At 37.8% G+C, this 22991-nt stretch overlaps 1 protein-coding gene across 3 annotated transcripts in view; it reads right to left on the reverse strand.

The window, feature by feature from the left end:
* Positions 1–245: 245 nt before the first annotated feature.
* The window catches only part of nf2a (NF2, moesin-ezrin-radixin like (MERLIN) tumor suppressor a), a 32416-nt gene continuing 9670 nt past the window's right edge, over positions 246–22991 (reverse strand). For all 3 annotated transcript variants that reach the window (XM_080893518.1, XM_080893519.1, XM_080893520.1), the window contains 12 exons: positions 15821–15889; positions 15303–15385; positions 13758–13833; positions 13051–13185; positions 12630–12704; positions 12369–12482; positions 11910–12032; positions 11433–11650; positions 9817–9922; positions 8334–8452; positions 5246–5405; positions 246–1772 (listed from right to left, as the gene is read on the reverse strand). In XM_080893518.1, coding sequence (XP_080749644.1) covers positions 1722–1772; positions 5246–5405; positions 8334–8452; positions 9817–9922; positions 11433–11650; positions 11910–12032; positions 12369–12482; positions 12630–12704; positions 13051–13185; positions 13758–13833; positions 15303–15385; positions 15821–15889 — 1329 coding nt within the window. In that variant the 3' untranslated portion in view covers positions 246–1721. The remainder of the gene's footprint in view (positions 1773–5245; positions 5406–8333; positions 8453–9816; positions 9923–11432; positions 11651–11909; positions 12033–12368; positions 12483–12629; positions 12705–13050; positions 13186–13757; positions 13834–15302; positions 15386–15820; positions 15890–22991) is intronic.

The following is a 22991-nucleotide window of genomic DNA, read 5'->3' on the forward strand; positions in this document are numbered from 1 at the left end:
TCCCACACATCCATAGGCATACAAACACACATACGCAAGCACCTTGTCACTCAAGGAAGCAAAGTATGTGATCTGGCACAGGATGGAGGGCGCTTACATAACACTTGATTTTTTAAAGGTGTAATTGAATGTCTTTTTGGGTTAAGTGAAAATCATCTGGGTGCACCAGCCATATCAAAGCTGACATTCATCAAAGTCTGCCATAATAAGAAAAAGTCGTTTGATGTGAAAAGAAATTCACAACACACACAAAAATCATACCTGATATACTTTTATTTGATATGCAAAACTTACAAATCTCATGTTTTTATGAAAATGTATGGATACGTAAAATAGATACTGTAACTTCACCCACAGTTTCATTAAATACTGCTTATTATCCTTGCTAAATGCAGTCAGAAGGTAGGTGTGTGTGTGTATATATATATATATATATATATATATATATATATATATATATATATATATATATCACATTATAATTCTCCAGAATAAATTGCTTTCAGTGGGAAAGAACACATTAATTCAAAAAGACACATTAATTCAAAATAGATGCTAATTTATGTTTTTAAAAAAGTGGTTGTGGTCACAAAAAAGTAAAAACAAAAAAAACAAAAAACAGAAAATACAATAAAAAAGCTGAGATGGATCTCAGATGTGACAAAAGCTCACATCTAAGGTATTACACTTCCTTGATCCAGTTTAAATTCCAAGAACCACCTAGTAAAAATGACCATTTCCTCATTTTCAAGAGTATAACACAGTGCACCCGGTGCATTATGTAAGGACACAATAACTATATGCGCAAGGCAGCTAGAGATATGTAGCGTGACATCTCTATGTATACAATACATATATGTAGGTATTAAGGCCTCATGATTAACACATGGACATGCTTTCTGAGACAAACACTGCTCACACAACACAGCTAAGGCAAATTCCTGGTTATAAAGATACATTTTAGTGTTGAGAAAAAGAAACCACAAACAATAAAATTAAAATGGCTCCCTAAATGACCAGTATTTAATGGTCAAACATTCAATTTCAACGGCGGAATCCATTGGGATTATCAGTAAAGTTGACTATAACAAATGGTCAGTGTTGAAGCAGCGGGAAGTTTAAGATCAGTTGTTGTTTACAACACTAAATATTAAACATTTGCTTCAAAGTGGGATCGATATGTAATCATCACCTCTCTTGCTCAGATCTGTTCACGTTAATTTCTTCTTGAATTGTGAAACAGCTCTGCAATCGGACAATACAGAGCTGGGCAAGATATAATAACCAATTTAAGCACCACAAATATAACCATATCAGACTCAGAGTCGAAAAGGAACAGTGCAGTTTCACTCCCTTTTTCACTGTCAATGCTTATTCTCTGACAATAACAAATCCCACACACAAGTTCACTTCAAAACATTCCTGGAGCTTGTGCTGTATGAAACACACTCTCACTGTAAACAAGCACTCATTTTAAGAATGAATTTAAGATTTAGTGCAGGAACAGGCATGCATTCTTGTTTGTGCATACGCAAGGCACGAAGATTTGGTGCAGATTAAGGCAGTGGGCATTTTTTTGTTTTGTCTTTTTGTCCACAGTGTTTTTTAGGAGGAAGAAAACCATAAAGCCTTGCAGGGTGATCTGTCTTTTCAACTGACCAGGAGTGCATATAGAAGAGGTTCTTGGCAGTTGTTCATCCTCATCTCTGCAGCTCTGTTGTTTAAAGTTCCTCAAAGAAGGCAACCCTGGACTTGGTGCTCTGTAGTGTAAGCTGTGTAAGAATCAATAACAAAGGTGTGGTGAGGTTTTATATGAGGGGTAAAAATAAACACAAGAGGAGGAGTATTCTGGCAAGCAATCAAAATAAGTAAAAAGACAGAAATTCTTTATTGGAGATTCTGATCATGAAAGTCATCGCCTGGCCTTTCCCTTAGCCTTTTTGCCTGATCTAATCCTTCTGTCTATTCCCAATACACACAGTGTGTGCAAGACCCTGACTTTCAACCAAGACACCATAAAAAGAGTGCAGCGTGCAGATGGTCAACATGCTTATACATACTGACACAATAAGAAATGTGATTTGACAAAAAATTGGTTAGCAGGTAGCTGTAATTCTGAATGTACACACATGCATGTGTAATCCAATTATTTCTCTGATGAAGCACTTTTAATTAGACACTAGAAAAGCCAAACACATAATCTGACTTGTTTCCCTTGACTAATCAAAAGACTAAATGATCACAAGAAGAGGATAATTGGAGATTCTTTGGCGTGTTTACTGCAAATATACCCCGAAGGTTATTCTGATTGTAATGAATCTCTGATGGTGTAAAGGCATGCAATGTTGTTGATACACCCTACATAGATTATAATATCCAGAAACTGAAAGAAAATCTGCCTCTATTAAGGTTTACAACTCAATCAGGGTACAACACAACTTTGCAGGTTTTCCAGCTCTCTGCTACAGACAATCAAACAGATGAGGAGAGAAGTGGGAGATCAATGCCAGTCAGAGAAAAAACTGTTAATTGTCTTTCTCTCCAGGTTTAAATGAGCTGGTGATGGATTAATTCGGGTCACTGGCTGTGCTTTAACCATTCAGGTGAAGCTAACCGTTGACTTATCTAATACTGCATAAGACCGCACCAAGGCAAATTGGCTGGGCAAACTAGTTTCTCTTTTTAACATCTGCAGGGCAAAGGGAATTAAACCGACTGCCAAAGTCAATATTACACGGGGGATGAAGGAGGACAGTTCAGGAAATCCAGTTTTTTCTGGGGAATGTGCTGATTGAGGGACTTAAGCAAATCCAAACAGATAATGTGTGGGAAGGGATGGATTAGCAGTGTTATGTTTACTGATCACCTTCTAGTGTCCCTGCTGACAGAAAGCCTGAGCTATATTTGTGTGTGTTAAAGTCTGACCGCATGCTTATCTGTATCTAACTCTCGAGCATTTTTCTCCACACTGGTCACAAACTCCACTTTAGAAAGAGCAAAAACTCTTTCCTCGATGTTCCAGGTATTAGTGCTATGAAAGACACAGCAGCAAGATATTTCCAGAAAAGAAATGCTTTTGTACAATAGCTAACCTCCTTTGTCTGCCACTTCATACGGTCTGAATGGACTGCCACATATAGCATAAAAAAAGCACTGCCTCTCTTAAACTTCACACAGAATCTCTAAAGCTCTTGTATTGAGACTTATTTACAGAGAATGAGCTCTCTGTAAGCCCTGGTGCTAACAAAACAGAAACTGTGGCCTGGATGAAGTGCAAAGGCACTGTGCCGTGTCAAAGGAACGTTCATTAATCATCCAAAGGGGGAGAGTGAGTCTGGGAGGAGAAAACTTTGCCCGGGGTTGCAGCTGGTCCTGATGCTTTGGGCTCAGTGATCTGTGCTTCGTTCCACATTCCCTCTGCTCTTCTTTTCCCACCGTCTCCTCCTCACCCCAACCACCCCCTGGTCACTAACTTCACAGTGCATTCTTGGAACTTATCTGTGACTCAGCCTCCTTCAAACTCCTCTTCCTTTTTAGTGCGCCCCCCGCCTTCCCTAAACTTCTCACCTCTTTTAGCAAAGCTGACTTAGCTTCCTCACTCTTGATTTCTTTTCCCTTCCCCCTGCAATGCCACGAGGCCTGGCCCCTTCCCTCACTAACAAGATAAATGCCAACGCCTCTGGTTCAATTAAAGCAACACTTTTAACTCAGCTCCTTTTCCACTTGCATGTCAGAGGTGCCCCCATCAATCCAAATGACTAATCACCAAGCAAAAATCAATTAGTGCTCCCCCTAACAAGCGTATTTTACACTCAGAGACAAAACGAAGGAGGGTGGGCTCTTTTGTTACACAATGTGCTGTGAACAACCCAAATTTTTATTTGATACTTTTATTTAAATTAGAGAGATACTGGAGTGGTAGGATAAAGGAGAACAAGTCTAATCTGCCAGTTCATCAGAGGACAGCGGAAATATAATCTTTTTATAACAATGCTGCTGACTTTGACCAATCAATTATGAAATATCCCACAGGCCAAGAGCCTGTCACATCTACTGTTTTTATATCATTACTAAACCAGAGACTGGGTGAGATGAAATCGCTAATACTAATGGAGTTGCTATAAGATGAATGCAAACGCACAGATTTTCACAAAGACTGTACCTAAAAGATGGACACAAGTAGGCTACTGTGACGTCACCTGTTGTTCCAACGTGAAGCCTTGAGCTGACCTCTTTATCTGGTGCATTTTTTGTCTTTGGAACCAGATGTGTCACAGCAACAGGTATATATGATTTGGAAATACATCGCACTGCATGCTCATGGCTGCCTGTCAATCACAAACATAACCCCTGTAGCTTACCCTGCTTTAACCTTCTTTTTGACTCAAATGAGCACCATAATTTACAAAATGGCTCAATAAGACTTGAGTGACTGAGACCATAAATTCATGAATACTTGTTTTTGCACATATAGTCGTTGCCCTGCTACTAGAAACAACAGCTTTATTTTTTTAGACCTGGTTGCTAAGTCCATCTTTTATATACAGTTGTTGTCGCTACAATAGGAGGGGGCCATCCAGGAAGTATTCAGAGTTTATTTAAACTTCATAATACTGTAAATGTGGCTCATGTAAGCTCATTGGATAGCAGTTGAATGGCTTAAATAACTGTAAATGTAGTGATGTGTTTCTCACTTCATTAGATGTTTTAGTGCTCATTTATATTCATTAACCATGAGAAAAATATCCAATGCATTTGCTTCACTTCCAGAACCACTTTATGCTTCAAGATTTGCTGTTTTTAATTAAAATAATGATCACATGTACCTGGCATCAGTAGCAGTTTGCCTCCCCCTAAAACTAAAGTCAGATTAGCTTGAAATAGTAGTAGCTGCTGAGACAGCTTTACTCACACTTTCTTATCTCTTCTCCTCTGCAACTGCACTGCTAGTGCCCATGCACCCACTGACATCTTGAAATTTTACTTTCAAAATTCAGAAAGATGGTTTTTTTTGTCAGATGTGTGGGTGTTTATTTATGTAGTGTAATATCTGATTATTCGTTTTTCCAATATATAACCTCGAGGTAAACAGCAGAGGTAATCAGATTTCTGTTTTGGATCTGAAGGCCTATTGAAAACTATTTCTGTGTGAACACAAATATGGACAGACAAGCCAAGGTTACTGGGAAACATCTTATTTTTTAAGGACTGTGTATGTTTATGTGGCAGCTGAGCTGGGAGTTACCTTTTTAAAGTTACTGTGCTTGCTGGTCCCCTGTTCTGTGTTCTGATTGTGAATGATGTCTAGAGAAGTCTCCCTCTCTTTCAGCTTCAGACTTTCAATTTCCGTCTTCAGCTCATTCAGCTGTTCCTGCAGGTGCTTGCTCTTCTCCATGTACTCAACCCTATGCATGAACAAATTGCCAGTTGAGAAACAGCCATTATTTCCATGGTCATTAAGAATAAACACAGTGACAATAAGGTTAAATTAAGTCCAGAATTACACCATATGATTTCATATCAAATAGGCCAAAGGACACATTAAAAGTTTGGCTTTAAAAGCGGTATAACACTATAATATGACATCGTACAAAAAGACAGAATATGTGGATTCAAGTTTTGATATAAATTCTGTTTAACTAAAGATAAAGACAGAATGTCCTTTTCCATTTGAAAATGTACTGCCAGCAGTCTGTAGGAAGTAGCTAAAGCCTGCCACAGTGACATCTCGCGGTAATTAGCATATCCATGACATCACTGTGTCAGCTGTCCTTCTGTCCTTGCATATAATACCCAAGAAGGCTGTTTTCATCACATAATTTTCAGTTTCTGGTATCAGACAATAGAATGAGCATGAAACAGTGACTGTTGACCAAGTTGATGTTTTGATAAAATCCTTATTTTCCCACTGTGATGTAATCGCTACGTAGATAAGCTAAAGGCAATAGCTAACCTTTGATTTCAGCTATATTCGCATTTAAAAATTATTATATCTTCAAAGATCTAGTACGTTTGCATGTGCAGCTCATTCTGCTGCCAAGTGATGAGCTGAATGTGCTGCTGGGAGAAAAAAGTGTGTAACTTTTTGGGCATTAAAAAATGGGCGCTTTGAAAAAAATCACTAAAAGAAGCTTATGTGCAAGTTCAATAATGAAGATCTGTATTCCCACATTTGCCTGCATTCTTGGGAGTCTGTGCTGCTAGTCTATCCTGTCCATGACTTCCTCTTTCCCACACTTTCAAACTGAATTTTGTCATCATCGCTCATTTCTATCACCAATTTTTATTCTTCTTTCTTCCTGTCAGCCAATTAGCTTGTGTTCTGTGTGCTTTAAACCTCACTGCTCCTCTGTCATTCTAACTCTCCGACTCTCTTTCCTGCAACCCACGTCCTTCCCATCTCGGCTTCCACCTGCTTCATCTCTGCCACCATAAACATGTGGACTCCGGGGGGTCCTGTCCTACTTCCTACCATTGCCACACTCTGCTCTGCTATGTAGCTTCATTGAAGTCTAATAGTCAAATAGAAACTCAAACTCTCTTCTTCAATAAATCATGTTCAGTCATTTTAAATGATCTCTTCTTATTGTAATAAAGTTGGCAACAATGTGGAGAAATTTTAATCAAGTGGAGCTGGGTATGCGTGTGAATGCAGAGGGGGAAAATGAGCTGGAAAAATGTAATAAATAATTTTTATCACTTGCTACTTTAGCACACTATAGTAATGGTGAAACTGCTGAAAACACACGCATCAGGCACAACAAACCAGACTTACTAGCAGTGTGTACCATTGTTAAAATGCTACTGTCTGTACTTACTAAAGAACTGAGATGTGTGGAAAGGAGAATTTTTGTGCATATGTATTTACATGAGTTTACTTTTCAGAATGCAACATTTGTGGAGCAACTTATTTAAATGAATTATGCATTACATGAATAAGATTTGCAACACATTGTTTCCTAGAAATTGTACATTTCTGTATTTCTGTTCCAATCAATAACACTGGTATTTTAATGAAACAGAGCAGAACTGAACTGAACTTAACATGTAATGTCAGAGGGAGGGAGGAGAACCCCCCGATACAAAAAGTATACATGCATGCGTGTTTACATTCTTCAGTGTTTTAGCTTTTAGACACATTTCTACACAGACATTGGAACACAAAAAAATCTCTGCATGGGTTTTGCAAAGTAGTTCACACACATCCTGACTTCATGTACATTCTCATTTTCTTCTCTTCTTCCTTCATTTTCTTTCTTTCTTTCTTTCTTTCTTTTTTTTTTACTTCTATCAGGGCAATTTAATACCATATTGAAATGTCTATCAAAACGCAGATATTAATGGGACCTGAGTTAGTGTGTAAGATTAAATTACTACGTACCCAGAGACCCACTATTCCTGCAGAAAAAATAAGAGCAGCACATGCATTTCTGCATGAGGCACATTAAAAGTATCTCCATTAATAAATCGATGACCTGTCATTTGACTGTAACTAATTTTTTGTGCTCTACACATCGTACAGGTCAGCTATTACACATAGGTTTCAGGTTTGTACAGTGGACAAGTTCATCATAATGCAGTTCTCTTCTGGATAAATCAGTTGCCTCTCACTGACCTGAATTGCTATTTTAGAGAGAAACACATTCGTAAAAACCTGAATTTACACTGTAATAATTTTTTTAGTACATTACTCTCACCCTGTTGTTCAAATATTTCACTTTTACATGTATACAAGTGTTTGTTTTTTTAATTATTATTTTAGCTACCAGAAATACTTAAATGAAAAACAACAAAAATCAATCAGCTATTTTACAGCATGTGTCTCTCAACTCCGCTGCAGTTTTCTGGTTTTGTGAAAAATTACCAGCTAGCTGCTGCCCTGCAATCCTACTCTTTGAAAAAAAAAAAAAAACTAATTACCCAATTAGATGACAACTAAGACCCAGGTAATTTACCCAACCGTACAGTCAGGGTCACACTTGTCAAAATGTACTTTTTCCTGTCTGCAAACAGTGACCTACAAGAACTACTGAAATAAAATGGCCAAATACGGGCAGCAGAACAACTGCAGTTAATGCTGAGGGGTCAAATATTCACCAGAGCCCTGAATTAAAATGTGCATATTTAAAATGATGGTGCTCCTGGACCAATTTAAATCTTTCTCAAGCATATTCTGAGGTTATTCAAAAGCACTTAAAATATGTATTTCTTTTCAACTGATTAATTCCTTCCAATGACAACTGCAAATAGGTGGAGCCACACAACCAGAAAGTGAGAAGGTGCAGTTTTAAGTCAAAATAATAAGTAGGATCAGCACAGAATTGGCTACTTACTTCTCCTTCTCGATCTCCATGGATAGACGTTTCATGTCAGTATCTTTAAAGTCAAAACTGAGGTTTTCTCTACTGAAGCTGACATCTTGAGGCATGCTGTCAGGTGCCAGTCCTGGGGACTAGGATTGGAAAAAAAAAACAATGAGGTAGAGGTTTATGAAGTGACAGTAATCTTAAATTACAAATAGGGGAAAAAAGGCATTACTTTCAGACATAAAAATGATAGAAAGAGAAACAAAAGCGAGCAAGACAGAATAAAAATATGTGGTTTTTGCAGAGTGTATGAGCAACAATGTGTGAAAATATGACACAAGGACACAATAGTAACAGACAAAGTGAAGAAGGGCACATGAGCTGATAAAAATGTGCTTTTAGGGTTTGATTAAATTTTTTGAAATGCATATGTCACAACCTAATACACCAAAATGTAAATTGTGTAATGTGTAAGTGCACTAGTATGTCTTTATATATTTCTTTAGGATCCTCATTCATATTATATCAATCACCAGTATCTCTGTGTGTGTGTGTGTGTGTGTGTGTGTGTGTGTGTGTGTGTGTGTGTGTGTGTGTGTGTGTGTGCGCGCACAGGCTAATGAATGTGGAATGTGTGGGTTTTTAACATGTTGAAAGCCCTTGTGTAGGCTGCCTGATGTGGTGCCTGGTCTTTTGCAAGTATCTCCTGTTCTGTTTGGCTTTGTATGAAAACAATTGCATGTGTCAGTGTGTGAACATGTGTGTTTTAAGGAGTCCAGATAAAACTGGTAACCCTATATGCTCATGTCATATTTAAGACCCACAACACACAATTTTCCAGATGGGGATACATTATCATTCTGTGAAACTACACTGCATGTGCACCTGCACCACCATTTGTTGATGGTTTTCCACAGAAGATATTTTCTCTCTGTGTCACTTGTTATTTTTTATGGATAATCTTTTAGGAAATTATACATAAAGTATATCAAAGAACTATGGAGGAAACATAATCTTTAGAAATATAAATTACAAAAAAGTATATTACATTTAGAGTGATCTTTATAAACACAGAGATGCAATGAATGGTGTATTGGTTATTTTTAAGCAGACATTCCTTTAAATTCTCAATAATGTATGATTATGCTGCTTTTTTTGGTTTTGCATGCATGTAGGAAAAGTGTGTTGGGGTTTGTGACATCATTTTGTGCTTTAGGATGTCATGAAGGGCATATCTTTTATCTTTTCTGATCCTCTGTACACAGATCAAAAGGTAAAATGGTATAACTGATTCGGTAATATGAGAAAATATATGGTCATTTTACTTGATTATTGGCTTACTGATGTATTTCTGAAAACAGATTGTGAATAGTTTCAGCCTCCCTGTTTGATCGTGAACACTCATATCTGACCTTTTCAGATACTATGTACTGCATGAATTACGTTATCTACCTATGCGTTTGAAGAATATGTGAAGATCAAGCCTGTGTGTGTGCCTTGGGTCAGTTACCACATAGACAGCCTTGCTGGTAATCTCCAGCAGCTTGTTTTTTGCTCTGCGCTCAGAATCCCTGGCTTCCAGCAGGTCCTGTTTCAGCTGCTCAGCCTCCTTGGCCCTGAGGTATAAACAGACAGAGAGATTGATACTTTATTCTTTCGTTCACCTCCCAGTCCTTCCAAGGAAACAGAATTATCTAAACCAAATCCAAAAATTATCTTACATAATTGGTACACTGGTACTCAGTGAACCTGGAATGTCACTTTGTTATTACGTAGATGATTGATGTATGACCCCAGAAGACAATCATTCCCGACTCCATTATTTCACCATCGAGTATCCGCACAAAGATATAAAAGTGTTACATGCGAGAGATTACATTTCTTTTGATTGTGTTCCTGAACATTCAGCAGTTGTGGGGGAGCTACGTGCCTCGAGGGTTTGAGTGGACAGAGTCATTTACATGTTGAGTACCACAGGTTTAAATTTTCTCTGTTGCAGAAAAGTGCTCATCCAAAAATTCCAGTTACTGAGAAGTGGTTAATGGTATCCATTTGAAATGATTGCCTAATAAACTGTGAAGTAGAGGCTGTAAAGTGATATTCTTAGTATGTATATTGTTTTTGTATGGAAATGAATTGATCGGCATCTATTAAGTTTTATAAAACCACTCAGTCAAGTCCCACTCTCTTTATATCCATCTGACTGCTACCGAAATAAGAAAAGTCAAGAGCGCACGGTGTACTTGATTGATTTTATCTACTTCAGGAAGTTTAAAAAAGAAAATGTCAAAATTGCTTTGCAAGGAAGAGATAAACCCAGATCAAAAAATACACTTTTAGTATTGTAGAACTTACAAGTACTACGGTGTTATAAAAGAGACTCTTTGACAGGGACTACCACCATCACTTGGTATTGCTACTATCCGTTAACTAGCACAAATATTAGTGCTTCTAGTTCAGATGACGTGCCTCAGACCAAAGTAGTGCAACAGAGTGACTCAAGCTGCAGTGCAGAAAAAAATGCCTTTGAAATTAAAATTTTAAACAAGTTTTAAGTTCTTATTTTTTGATGTGCTCCTGGGCCACTCAGGACTTCATTGTTATTCCAACTAGAAATTTTAAAAAAGGATTTATGACTGTGAATGCAAATTAGTGTAGCCATGATCTTGATCATTTCTTTCCACAAACAGACAGGTATATAAAAACCTAACAAAGCACTCAAAACCGCCCTTTTGGTTGTTTCTGCGACACAACAGGTGCCTCAAGGAACACTGTTTACTGTTTACTATAATGACATATACACCATATTCACGTGCACACACACACACACACACACAACCACAGACAAACAGGCTTGCAAAGTGACAACAATACAATCCTTGCTGTTGCAGCTGGCAATAAGGAAAAACAACTCTTGGGAAGTTAGTGAGATGTGGGAATAAGTTATTTATATCTGAAAATTATGTACTGTGTGCAAATGTCTGATGTGGATACAAAGAGAGAGGATTTGAGTGAAATGCTGCTTATTGAGCCAAAGCCACAAAGCTAAACAAATACACTGTATAGTCTCCACAGCAGGACACACTCTACATTTATCCACCCAGTCCTCCTTCTTCTTCTCCCCACCTCCTTTCGGACTCCTCGGCCATCTTGAGGGCTACCATCTTTGCCTCCAGCATCTTCTGTTCCATGAGTCGCCGCTCTTCCTGGCCACGGATGGCAGTCACTTTGATACGCTGCATCTCTGTCTCAGCCTCGGCGGCTTTCTGGGCCAGCAGCTTGGCCTCCTCCTCTGCGATCTGGGCCTTTTCAGCCAGCAGGTCTGCCGTCTGCTCCAAACGCAGCTGGAGAGAAGAAGGAAGCGCAGGACGAAAGGGCAAACACACACAGATAGAGGACAAGATAAGTTAAAAACAGAGAGAAGATATGTCCAAGAAAAAACTGTAACGGGAGGTACATGCATGTACACTCGGAGGAAATTACCTGTAGATATTGTTGATGTTGAGAGAAAATTATTTTGTTTTAAATCTGGCATATACTGCATGTGTCACAGCCATCAACACAATGGTAAACTCCAGAACGATCGAACCAACTCAATCTTACCAGTGCCTCATTGGCCATGTGAGCTTCATCCTGCAGCTGAATTAGTCTCCTTTTCAATTCGTCCCTGGCTCTCTCCGCCTCCTCCCGCAGCTGTTTCTCCCTTTGCAGACGTTGTCTTTCTACCTGAATTATACATATATATATATTTAGCAGTGTGGTAAAACATAAGATTACATGGTGGGGGAAAAATGGAAACGGGTAAGAAGACAGATTAAAAAAAAGATCTGTTAACATAAAGGTGGAAAGGTAACTGAAGTGGAAAAGATGATGCACAAAAAGACAATGTGACAAAGCTTTACTGAAATACACCAAAGCAGCAAAAACTATGTGATGACATGGTGTGACCACGCCATTTTTATTAGAGAGAAATCAGGTTCAAATTTGTGTTTGTATTTGACTAGAAATTTGGAAACAAGTTCAACCCATTCTTCTGTTTCTGTGCTTTTCTATTACCGGTACCTGTTTTCTTGCCCTCTCTTCTCTGGCCTGAGCCTTCATCTGCTGTACTTCAAGCGAGTCCACCCGCCGCCGGCGCATAAACAGGTCGTGGTTCCCAATGCATAGCTGGAGGATCTACATAACAGAAATGGTTTACAAAACTCTAATTTCCCACTAACTACTAGTATTTGTCTTTATGTTTTTCAGCCTACTCAAGTGTTTTGATGAAAAGCAGTACTTACTAATCATGGTCAAAACAACTTGAATCTCAGCTCAACTCACCAGCTTGTTGACTCTTAGCCGTGAAGAGTTGAACTTGAAAACGTTGGCTTTCTTATCCAGAGGTTTGATTGTAAACTAAACATTGAAGAAACAAGAAGATGTATTATCAAACATCAATAATAATTATGTATCGTCAAATGACAAAATAAAAAAAACACACCTGTTCTGTAAGACAGTTTCTTTGGAATCCATAGAAACACAACAGGGAATTATTTTTTTTCTCCTATTTTAACTGATGTTTTTTATTGTAATGTATTATCAATTATAAACTTAGATAACGTAAGCTTAACATAATTCATTAAAAGATTGAAAACCGACACTGAACAGTGGTAGCTCTCACTCCTATACTCCCATGACTTCAATTACCTTCTCTTTTGTCCAAATAATATATATCAAGACGTTAAACTGCAGATTTCCCCACCTCTTTGTCGCTGTATGAGATATTGCGAATCTCATTCCAAGGAAAGGAGCACTTGGGTGTCAGCTTGTTGTCTGGCTCGTATATGTGCAGCCCCAGGGCATCTACTCCCAGGAGAAGATCTGTTCCCTTTTTATTCTGAAGCATATCAGCAGAATAAACAAAGCTTTTTTATTACCCAGCTGTTCAGGGCCACTGGCAAGCAGCTGTGAAACCACCCTTCCGGCCACCATTTATTTGTACCTGCATTAAACAGTAGTGGCTTTGTGATGCTCCTGCTTGCCAAAACTTTTTGCTAGATTTGTGATAAACAATGCCAATTGCTAGGTGTATATATGCAGTCTGTGTTTGTTAATCTGAAAAGGAATGCTTGAAAACTATTTACTTAAGTCGGGTTTTACTTTTTGTTGATACTTCAAAATGTCTTGGCTTTTAGTGAACACACTGATAAAGGCCATAGCCACCACCAGTGGATTACTTTGTGTTACAGGGTTGTTTTTGTGATGACTCACCTAGAAAATACAGAGCTAAATAGCACTATATTTAACCTAAAATATACCTATTTCTTAAAATATAACTAATAGAATCAAAAGGCAATCAGTTAAGTCAGGCTATTCTTTAATTAATAGCAACATGGTGAAACTGACACACCTCCAAATCCCTTATATCACCTGCTTTTGCGATGATGGAGCGAAGCAGCATTGACTCACCCTGATTAAAAAGTAATTCACGCCATACATGTCCAGGTCCTGAGCTATTTTTAAATACTCCATCTCAGCTTCATCCCTAGTTCAAAGACAGAAAGAGAGAAAACGATTGAGAGGGATCCAGAGGAAAGAGAAGAGAAAGACAGAGGGTGGGAGGAGAGGAGGTGCAGAAGTAGAGCGAAACAGGAGATCAGACCTTGTTTCTTCTGCTTTCGTGTGTGGCATCTGTCGTGTTTGTGTGATCTATAAAAACTCTGCCACGCAGCTCTTGCGAGGGTGAAAACATAACCACAGTGCTGACACAAAACACAACTATAATTCCCTAACAGGCTTAAGAGGTCATGCTTGATGGCAAACGAGACTTATTCCGATGCCTCCAAGACTCTAAATACTGCAGGAGAGAAAACAAATGCACAAAACTCTTCTCCCTTTCTTTCTACAGTGCTGTTAGCAAGTCAGGGTCAACTTAGCAAAAAAAAAAAAAAAAAAGAACATTAGCATACTTTGATGGCTGAGCAAAAATTAGGACAGACTTAGCCCTAAACTTTTAATAGTGTGCTGCATGATATGGGTGGTTGGGAAATTGATGATTTAAGCTTCATCAAAGTTTTAACAGGAAAGAGAGAATTATGCCAAGTAAACAAATTTTAACTAGGTTGGACACTGAGGATCTGAAAAAATAATATGGGAGAGCTTGATTTATGGAAAAACATGTAGAAGCACATAACATGTCAATTGCTTTGATGTGTTTATGCACTAACTTCACGGCTGTACTGAGTTTTTAAAGAAATAGAAATACATGCCAAATCAACCAAAGCAATTGCTTTAGTGGGAGTTCCGGCTATAGCAAGGGTCTCCAGGACGACATCGTGCTGGGTGAGGACCACCAGCTTCCCTCCCACTGATTGGGTTGAGAGGGTTATTGATCAGTACCAGTGACTCAGTTATTACTTTTCCAAGTGCTGAGGTTTATGGCTTTTAGAAATCACTGTCCAGCATTGAACTCACCACCCACAGAGTTGTAAGACACTCCACATCCCTCACACTTGCTCCCTAATCATTTTCAGCTTAGCTCAGTTTAGCGGTGGAGCAAAGTGCAATGGCACAAAAATAGATTTTCATTCTCCTGTCATTTTAGGTTCACTACAGCAATTAGGGCAAAGCAATACCTATATACAGTGCAGTATTTACTCTTAAAATAGCTGCATTCATTTTGCTTCCTATGAATGTAGAGGGTGTTTAGCTACACTTAAATGATGTAAATTCATAAGTTAATGGACTTTTTAATATTAATATTAATAATAATTTTAATTTAATGGAATTTTTTAATAGTCCATCTAGTAATGCTGCTGAAATACAAAAAAACCTCAGTTCAGAGACAACTGCTATGAAATCCTTTTTGCATTTCAATGTAAGCCAAGTCCAGTTTTACATAAAACATTTCTTGCAGTATCAAGTTTTAGGCACATCCCGTGTGAACTCAAAACTTAAATAGTGCTGATGACTGTGGAACTTCACAGCAGTCCAGTTCAGTGCGGCAGCTTTTACCTAGTCCTACCCCTGTGCTCCGCATAACATGCTGTGATCCTTTCCTCCCACATTTCTGGAGTCATCTGGTACAAGTTAATCACCTGAAATGGAGAGGAACAGATTTAAATACAGAGGATATAACACATATTAAAATGGCCACGTGACCCGACCTCGGATAACCAGAAGAAGGTGGATGGATGGAAAATGCTAATAATGCAATAATATAACAAATATGTCAATCGAGAGTAAACTATCACACCAGATACTTCAGTTCACTTATCTGTAAATTGGCCTTCATTTTGAGATCAACTACTCACCTGTAAAGCCTTAAATTACTGTAATTGTTGTAATCCTATTGATTTAACAACATCTATTCATAGAAACATACATTGCTACATCAAGTGTCTCCAGGACCACATTTTGCCATGATCGCACACGCACACCGCCTCACGAGGTGAAAACAATATCAGCTATGCTTTTGTGAACGGTTACAATATCAGCCTCTCTGTCACAGCCGGTAAATGGCCATCACTCACCCTCTTTGGCAGCAGTTCCTCCTCAGCCAAGAAGCCAGGCTTGTGAACAGCAGGGTCATAATCTCCGTACTGTAAAATAGAGCAAAAGTGCCCCAATTGTTAAAATCACTATCCACCTTTCATTCAATAACAGCCAAGACAATATCTCTCCTGGGAGCTGTTCATAAGTTAGAACTAGAGCACCTTTAAGAAAATGGTTTCCTGGACAATGAATTTCATTCATATGCACTGCACATATCAGAGCCCAGCTGTTGGGAGATAGTGTAAATGATGTTATTAGAAATATCTCTTGGACAACTGAGATCACTTATCAGCATAGATCTAAGGTGCAAATTATATTATGCATGTTTAAATAGAGATATAAATGGATTAGGCATCTCCAACTGAGGAGTTGTGGGAATTTGCTCTGGGCTACAGTAAAACAGGTAGAAGGATGTGAATTATACATGCGGCTATAGTCTGAAAAGTGGAGATTTTTTAAAGTAGGCTAATATGAACACTGACTTTCTTTTCTGCACAGCTGTACATTGCTATATGCACTATGCACTTTGTGGTTGATGTAAGATGAGTCTGGTAATGAGGATAACAATTTTTAATCCTATAGTTTATATTTTTGGGAATTACACCAAGCAACAAATAGACTTTACTGTCCCAAAATGTTGATTCTGTTCATCTGGACGTAGCGTTTTCAATGGGAAACATTTTGTCGCTCATCCAAGTGACTTCACGAATCAACTTTCTGAGATTTCCTTACCTGGATGATTGAGCACGCATCGAGACAGTTCTTTATTGTGTGACTACCAGTCACTCAGTTTTTAATATGAAAATATAACTCCATTTAAAAGTTGCCCTTCAACAGTTTTCTGAATCTGTAATCCATCATGCTAACTCACTGATGAGCTGCATCTTTTGTGGTAGACCGTTATAGAAAATTACTTTTAAGGGCATCTTAAAGTGCATAAACTGAAGAGAGAAACCATCAAAGTCACCTATGCAGTTCCTGAACCTTGGTGAACAGTACACTGAAGACGTTCTGGGAAAAAGAAAACAAAAACACCCTCGCGGCTCTGCAGAAATCAAAAATTTAATTTGTCCGGTTTCTTCTAATTTTCCACAATTGATGTATGTTTACATTTCGACTGTTATCATTGTAAATATAAGTCAGAAAGGTGTTTTTTATTTATGACATTGTCTTGGGGTTTTCCACTTGAGACTGACTGTGAAACTCCAAGCCTTTGAAACCCTGTTCAACCAAATATCCAGTGACAAGTGCACACCCGCTCTAGCTTGATTATAATTGTTTGCTGCATGGCTTTGTGTACGTTGACGCTGATGAAGGCAAAGTGTAAAAACATTTCCATCACACAATTAAAGGTTTTAAATTAATCAGTGTGTTCCAGTCCCCTGTTTTCTTCTCTGGAAGTTTTCCGTTTCTTGGGTTGAGTAGTGTCTGATCCAACTGAAAGATGACTGAACAACTCTGTTTTTAAGTATTGTGTCTGTATATCTCTTCACATAGATTTCAACCATTACAACTAGTGAACCTTTTTGTTATACCTTGGTGAAAAACAGGTGCTGTACAAAACGAATTAATTTCCTTACTCTGATTCTGAAATCTTATTCTATATAAAGTTAAGGCTGCTAAAAACCGTTTACTGCTATTACTGGTATTGTATTGAAAATGTAACTGAGTCACCTTTAGTTAATAAGTAAAGCAGAAAAATACACACAACAAAGAAACTGGGAAATGAAGAACCAAAACCATGTACTTTGATGTTGCATTCAATAGAAAATACATCCATAAACAATGACATGAGCTTTGAAATGCAATTTTCAACGCAATGATCTTTTGCACTTTAAGTGTCTATCTTTTGACCATGTGTCTGTCTATAACAAAGTAAAATTAACAAATACTTTGTTTGGTTGTGATTAAAGCTTTAATATTGGTATTTTTATATTATTTTTGTGCACAATAGCGTGAAAACAGTATTTAACAGACCTAAATGTAATATGCCTGCAAATCCTGAACATCACTGCAGTGACTAACAGACTGGTGAAGCCAATGGCCATTTAATTAGATCCCTTTATTTCAGTTTCCCATCTTCCCACTTCTGCTCCCGAGGTTCAACACCTGCTTGTTTGTAATTGCTTCATAATTGATGATATATAGACTTATTAAGGTTTTGTGGCTCCACTGGGCTTCAGCTCAGTGACAGACACGGTGATATTTTGCCAGTGACAATGCTCTCAGATACGTTCTGATTACTTACCTTCCAATTATTTCAAAACAACTCCAAACTACCCGTGGTAATCGACTGTCCAAGATAGCTTTTTGTCAATATCTTTAACTGATGACCGCCAACAGCAGCTCCGCAGTCTGCAACGGCTAATTAATGGACATTATATTCAATAAACCCCAAATACAACAGAAGAAGGGAATTTATCACACTATTCCATGTAAAGAAAACCAATAAAAAATGAAAAATACAGATTTTCTCACACCAGCAAAGGAAATGTTCTATGGATTCAACAATTCTCAGACATTTCTGTGCTAAATGGCAATTTTAAGATGCTTGCACAAAGAGATGGAGAAAATCTTAAACATTGCATTTACTTTAATTACCATGTAACAGTAAGTAGGCCTCAGTATTTAGCTCAAATTACTCATTTACCTAAGTCCAGGCAGTCATTATGATCACATCTTTTTGCCACCCAGCAATTATCTTGGCAACAAAATAAGATTACATATCGACCACGCAAGTGCAATATTTCATGACATCAACACGCTTGTGTCAGACCGCTTCAAACTGCTCTCATATTAGTAAATTAGCTTGATGTTTCCTGGTATAACTGTTTACACTCACTGAGTAAAACCCTACCAAACACATGGAGCACAGTCAGGTAGAGAAGAAGAGTGTTACTCAAATTAGAGACAACTTGTTACATTACTACAAGTGCAATAAAAGCTTTACAAAATGGATTTATCTGGCTGAAACAACAAGGGTTGAATCTCACTCTGTCTGGCAAAAGCAAGAAGCCAACAGGGAAAGGCTTTGTTCATTTAAGTCATCATATTTAAACATGCTTCAGCCTAACCCATGTGCACTACAGTTGGAATAATATAAGTAACAACAATGACAAATAAATAAAAAATACTTTCTGGTTTCATAGCTAAGCTTTTCCAGTTACTTGTTGCTACAGTGAACGACTGCAAAAGGGGATTAACCTGATGTGTTTCACCAGCTTGTTGTCTATATCATTTTTTCCACAGTTCCCTGCCTCAGTGTCACAAATGTTAATGCTAGATGACCTGACTGTGGCAGGATTACCCATTATAACACTTTGGACAGGTAGAATTTTAATACTCTCAAGGCAAAGCTGACAACTTCCAATGAATACTGAATAACCAGAATTAAACTGAAAAAAGCGACATATTTGAAATCATTGTATCTGTCCCATAAAACCCAGACTGGGATACAACTACAAAGTAAGTAGATTATGGCTCAGGATTTTCAAAAAATATATATTAGTACATGTTTTGTGAAAGCCACCTGTAAAACAGAGCTATTCCCACCTGTGTCTTTCATGCCTTTTAGCTTCTCATATCCCTCCCCACTCAGCACGACACGTATTACAAATGGCCGAGTGATTCAGTCTCATTCCCTACATACCCTCTGTGCCAAAATGACTGCCTGCACATTTTTCCAGGGTGGCTTCTTGTTGAAATTCCATGTCAACACTCCCTTCTAGCACTGCACTTGCTTAGGATATAAAAAAGGACACAGTAAAACTTCTGCAGACCTACAAAGGCTGAAAAAGTATGGACACTGCTGGCTTTACTGAAAGTTTTGGAAAGGCATCGCATCAGATACAGAACCAAAACATAGAGGGTATTTACATGAATGCAACCACATAGAAAATGAAATTTTCCAGTAATCTCCCAATAAAAGGTTCAGGTTCAGGTTACTTTATTTGTACCCGTAGGTAGGTCTGGTTTGCAGTTGTAAATCATCGATCCTCACATGCACACTCTCAATACAGACACAACAGACAACAGATAAGCGTAGTACAAAATACTAAAAACTAATAATAGTTTTGAGCATCATGTAATCCACAAAGTAACAAAGCTATAATTTATTCATCTGTGTGATGGCTGCTGAACAAAGCTGTTCTTAAACCTTGTTGTTCAACATTTTGGGACCAGAAACCTTCATCCAGAAGGAAGAAACTGAAACTGACTTTGCAAAGGGTGCAAAGTCACCATGAAAACTCAAACCAGGCAACCGCTGTTAAATATGAATACTTTTAATATCTGTGGAAAGATTTAATACATAAGCTAGGATTGTTCCCTTCACCAGATATCATTTCTTAAAGTCATTTTTGAATAATTGCCCACTGTTTCTGACAACAGCTTTGGATATGTGGTCTCACGTTATCTTTAAGTATGTTCTGATTTGATGCAGAATTCAAAGCTGAATCAATGACTGCAAGCTGCCCAATTCCTGAGGCAGTGACTCAACCCCAAACCATTTTCATCATAAAAGGCTTTTTTCCTGGCATGCCTCCCATGCAGGTCAAATTTCTGCAATCTCTTTCTGGCTGTATACACATGCACTTTCAAACCAGCCAGCAGCTGTGAGAATTACCTGCAGATATTGAGGACATTTTGGTGATCTTACAGACATTAAACAGTGTACTTTTGGGCTGAATACATTGGGGCAACCAATTCAAGACAAGTCTTTTAGATGACTTTCATTCCAGACTCACAAGATTCCACAATCATAGAGTTCTTTAGATGCTGGCATGAAAACATACCACACTTCAATAACAAAAAGTTGTCACTGGCATCTAGTTTGAACCCTCTAAGTTAATTTTAATGGATCCAAAAAATGTAGAGGTGTACTTACTTTTTTGTGCAACTTATCTGTTTTCTCTTCCCTAATGAAATTCTGAAAATGACCAAAAAATCTCCAGGGCTATTTTCATCAGTTATTATCTAAAAAATAATTATCATGGTCTTGGTCCATGGTTCATCATCAGATGGTCAAAAAAATCCCCACCAAGGTCATGTCTTCAATTTAAAGACTTCTGATTTTTCCCACAATCGTAGACTTGAATCTTTCACTTAGATGTAAAATATGTGGAATATTTTTCCCTTCCAGCTCATTTTTCCATTACTCAGGCCCCTGTCGTTCCCTGATAAGATGTTTAGAAAATGGATACAATAAAGAACATATAGAACACACAAAGTCCAACGTGTACAACTGTGTACAATTGGAACCAACAGTAGATATCCCCAAAGTTCAAAGAGGAATGTTGTCTTTATCATTAAAAAAAAGTTTAATAGAGACTAATTTATGCTTATTTTCTTATGGAATTTCAAGAATATAGTTTTGTTAGCAGCAAAAAAAAAGCTAAAGGTTTATATATTTATAAGATTTAACATTTACTCTCAGTTAACAAAGCGAGCTTTCCTTTGATATCAAGTTCACCGTTTAATGACGATACTCCGTCAACAAATTATATTATGGATCAACCTCTTGAATGCATATTGCATTTCTCTATTTCTCTACTTTCTGATATTTCAGAACAAGTTTTTTGAAATGTTATATTATTTCTTTTGAAATATCATTCACTGAGTTGAAAACATCAGACACTGACATAAAAGACTGAAAACCCTGACAGGTTAATATGTGCAGCTTAAGAGATGATCAAAGTTTAACTTCTATAAAAAAGAATAATTTCCATGGAGTGTACTGAATTTTTCACAACTGTAAAATCCACACACACACACATAAGCACAGGGCAGCAGGTATAGATCTCAAATCCAGTAACTAATAATTATTTTATACATTTTCACATTTTTCTGATCTGTATGCGAGTGTAAGGTGGAAACTTCTATAAACCATTATATGTATTCTACATCTAAGTGCAAGTCATGACTGTGAAACAATCTGAAGTCTCTTACATAAGACTTCACCTTGGCCTTGATTAAATTGCAGTGGGCATTTTATTGACCATCGGCAAGACCATGATGAATGTTACTGTCAGATTAATCACTGATGAAAATAGTGCTGGTTATTTATGCCTTTGAGTATTTTATTTTTTTATATTCTTTGAATTCACTGTATGAAAATTACTCTGTGCCCATGCACAGGTGAAACAGTTGCAAAAGAATCAAGAGTCTCTGTCTACACACAAATTTCGCCACCCTCTATTTTCTGCTCTATTTGCGCATTCTTTACAACTCATGCATGGTAATGTTAGCTTTTCTAGCTGCGTTCACTGTGAGTTATACAGCACTTTCTACTAACTTTTAAAACTGATTACACAGAAGAATTCTCTGTGACCTGAACAGAGCTATGATCCACATTATAAAGAAATTCTCTTTTAAACATTAAAGCAGTCTTGAATAAGCCTTTACTCTCCTCCTATTTCTGTCTTCAGAGTGGCATAATCATGATTAAAGATGTGGCAGAGCACCAAAGTAGATCCCACTGTGTGATATACTCTACTTCACTGTCTGCACAGTGGTTATGGACAAAAAAAGCTCATGATGAGAGAAGGAGAAGGGAAACGTCTGCCAAAACCCTCTCAGCAGCTGCACTACTAAACAAGTACCTGCCTCTTCTACAATCCCATTTTATTCGAACTGACACTAATCAAAGTGGACTGCTGATTAAATAAAAAACAGATTGTGGACCAGTATGTTATGTTGTTGCTGATACCGGGGAGCACAGGGATTGTGCTGATTTGCTGACTTTTCTTGATCCACACAGTTTCTTTTAACCTAGCCCTGTCAAATTGGCATGGAAAGGCAAGTCTCTGAGGCCTCTTGGGCAAATCTTTGAGGTAGCAAGCAAAAGCTGCACCTCAGTTTCCCGATCATTTTCTTGCGGGTTTAAGAGAGATGGGATCCTTCAACCAAGACGACTAAGATCGCTTGACATTTATTAAGTGTGCTCTTTTGTGTGGAATGATTTCCATAGCCTACAGGTAACATATGTGATCCTTTACCAATAGATCAAAGACATATAAAAACAGAGCACATTTCATACAGGGCAATGCACTTTATAGAGATAATATGCCTACTTTCATGTAAAGTACTGAAAAAATAAACAGTGAAAAGATATTGACTAGCATACACATATCACCAGCTAACAGACATCAA

This window comes from Rhamphochromis sp. 'chilingali', assembly GCF_963969265.1.
Source record: "Rhamphochromis sp. 'chilingali' genome assembly, chromosome: 10".
Lineage (NCBI taxonomy): Eukaryota > Metazoa > Chordata > Actinopteri > Cichliformes > Cichlidae > Rhamphochromis > Rhamphochromis sp. 'chilingali'.